Source organism: Monopterus albus, unplaced genomic scaffold, assembly GCF_001952655.1.
Source record: "Monopterus albus unplaced genomic scaffold, M_albus_1.0 scaffold6841.1, whole genome shotgun sequence".
Classification (NCBI taxonomy): domain Eukaryota; kingdom Metazoa; phylum Chordata; class Actinopteri; order Synbranchiformes; family Synbranchidae; genus Monopterus; species Monopterus albus.
In genome coordinates this window covers 1-619 of record NW_018134698.1, presented here as the reverse complement: position 1 = coordinate 619, position 619 = coordinate 1, and the positions used below count along the sequence as shown (strand labels likewise).

The 619-nt window shown below is 43.8% G+C and overlaps 1 protein-coding gene across 1 annotated transcript; it reads left to right on the top strand.

The window, feature by feature from the left end:
* Positions 1 to 6: 6 nt before the first annotated feature.
* On the top strand, positions 7 to 614 carry LOC109954349 (caspase-1-like; the record flags this gene model as incomplete). The annotated part of the gene is made up of 3 exons (XM_020589711.1): positions 7 to 120; positions 210 to 459; positions 603 to 614. Coding segments are annotated over exons 1-3 (325 nt in total), but the record flags the coding sequence as incomplete, so codon positions are not given.
* Positions 615 to 619: the final 5 nt, after the last annotated feature.

The following is a 619-nucleotide window of genomic DNA, read 5'->3' as shown; positions in this document are numbered from 1 at the left end:
ATAAAGTTTGCTGATGAGAAATTAAACAGAAATGGAGCCGAGAAGGACGAGGAGAACATGGAGAAACTGCTGGGAGCTCTGGGATATGAGGTGGTGAAACACACGAACCTCACTGCAAAGGTACTTCTGAGAAGTGGCATTTCTAATAACATATACATTTATCAGGTTGATTTGATGATTCACTAACTGATATCTGACATGGTTCACAGGGAATTGAAGACGCCCTAATTGCATTTTCTACACATCCAAAGCTCAAAGACACAGACAGCGTGTTTGTGGTTATCATGTCTCACGGAAAACTGGGAGCTATCCTTGGTGTCAACTGGAAAGGTGACAGATGTGGTGATGAGGCACCGGATGAATTCCCCATCAACAACATTTACAGACACTTGGCTTCAGAGAAATGTCCAGCGTTGCTTGACAAACCCAAGGTCATCATCATCCAGGCCTGCAGAGGAGGTGCTTCTCATCTGTTCTTACAGCTACACCAAACTTTAAAACCGGTTCATGTAGGGCTCTGATAAATGAATGTCATGTCTGCTGTCTTTGAGTGAGTGATTCTCTCCTTACCTGTACTAAAAGTAAACCCACCTGTGTTTTAGTGGAGCTGGGATCTGTG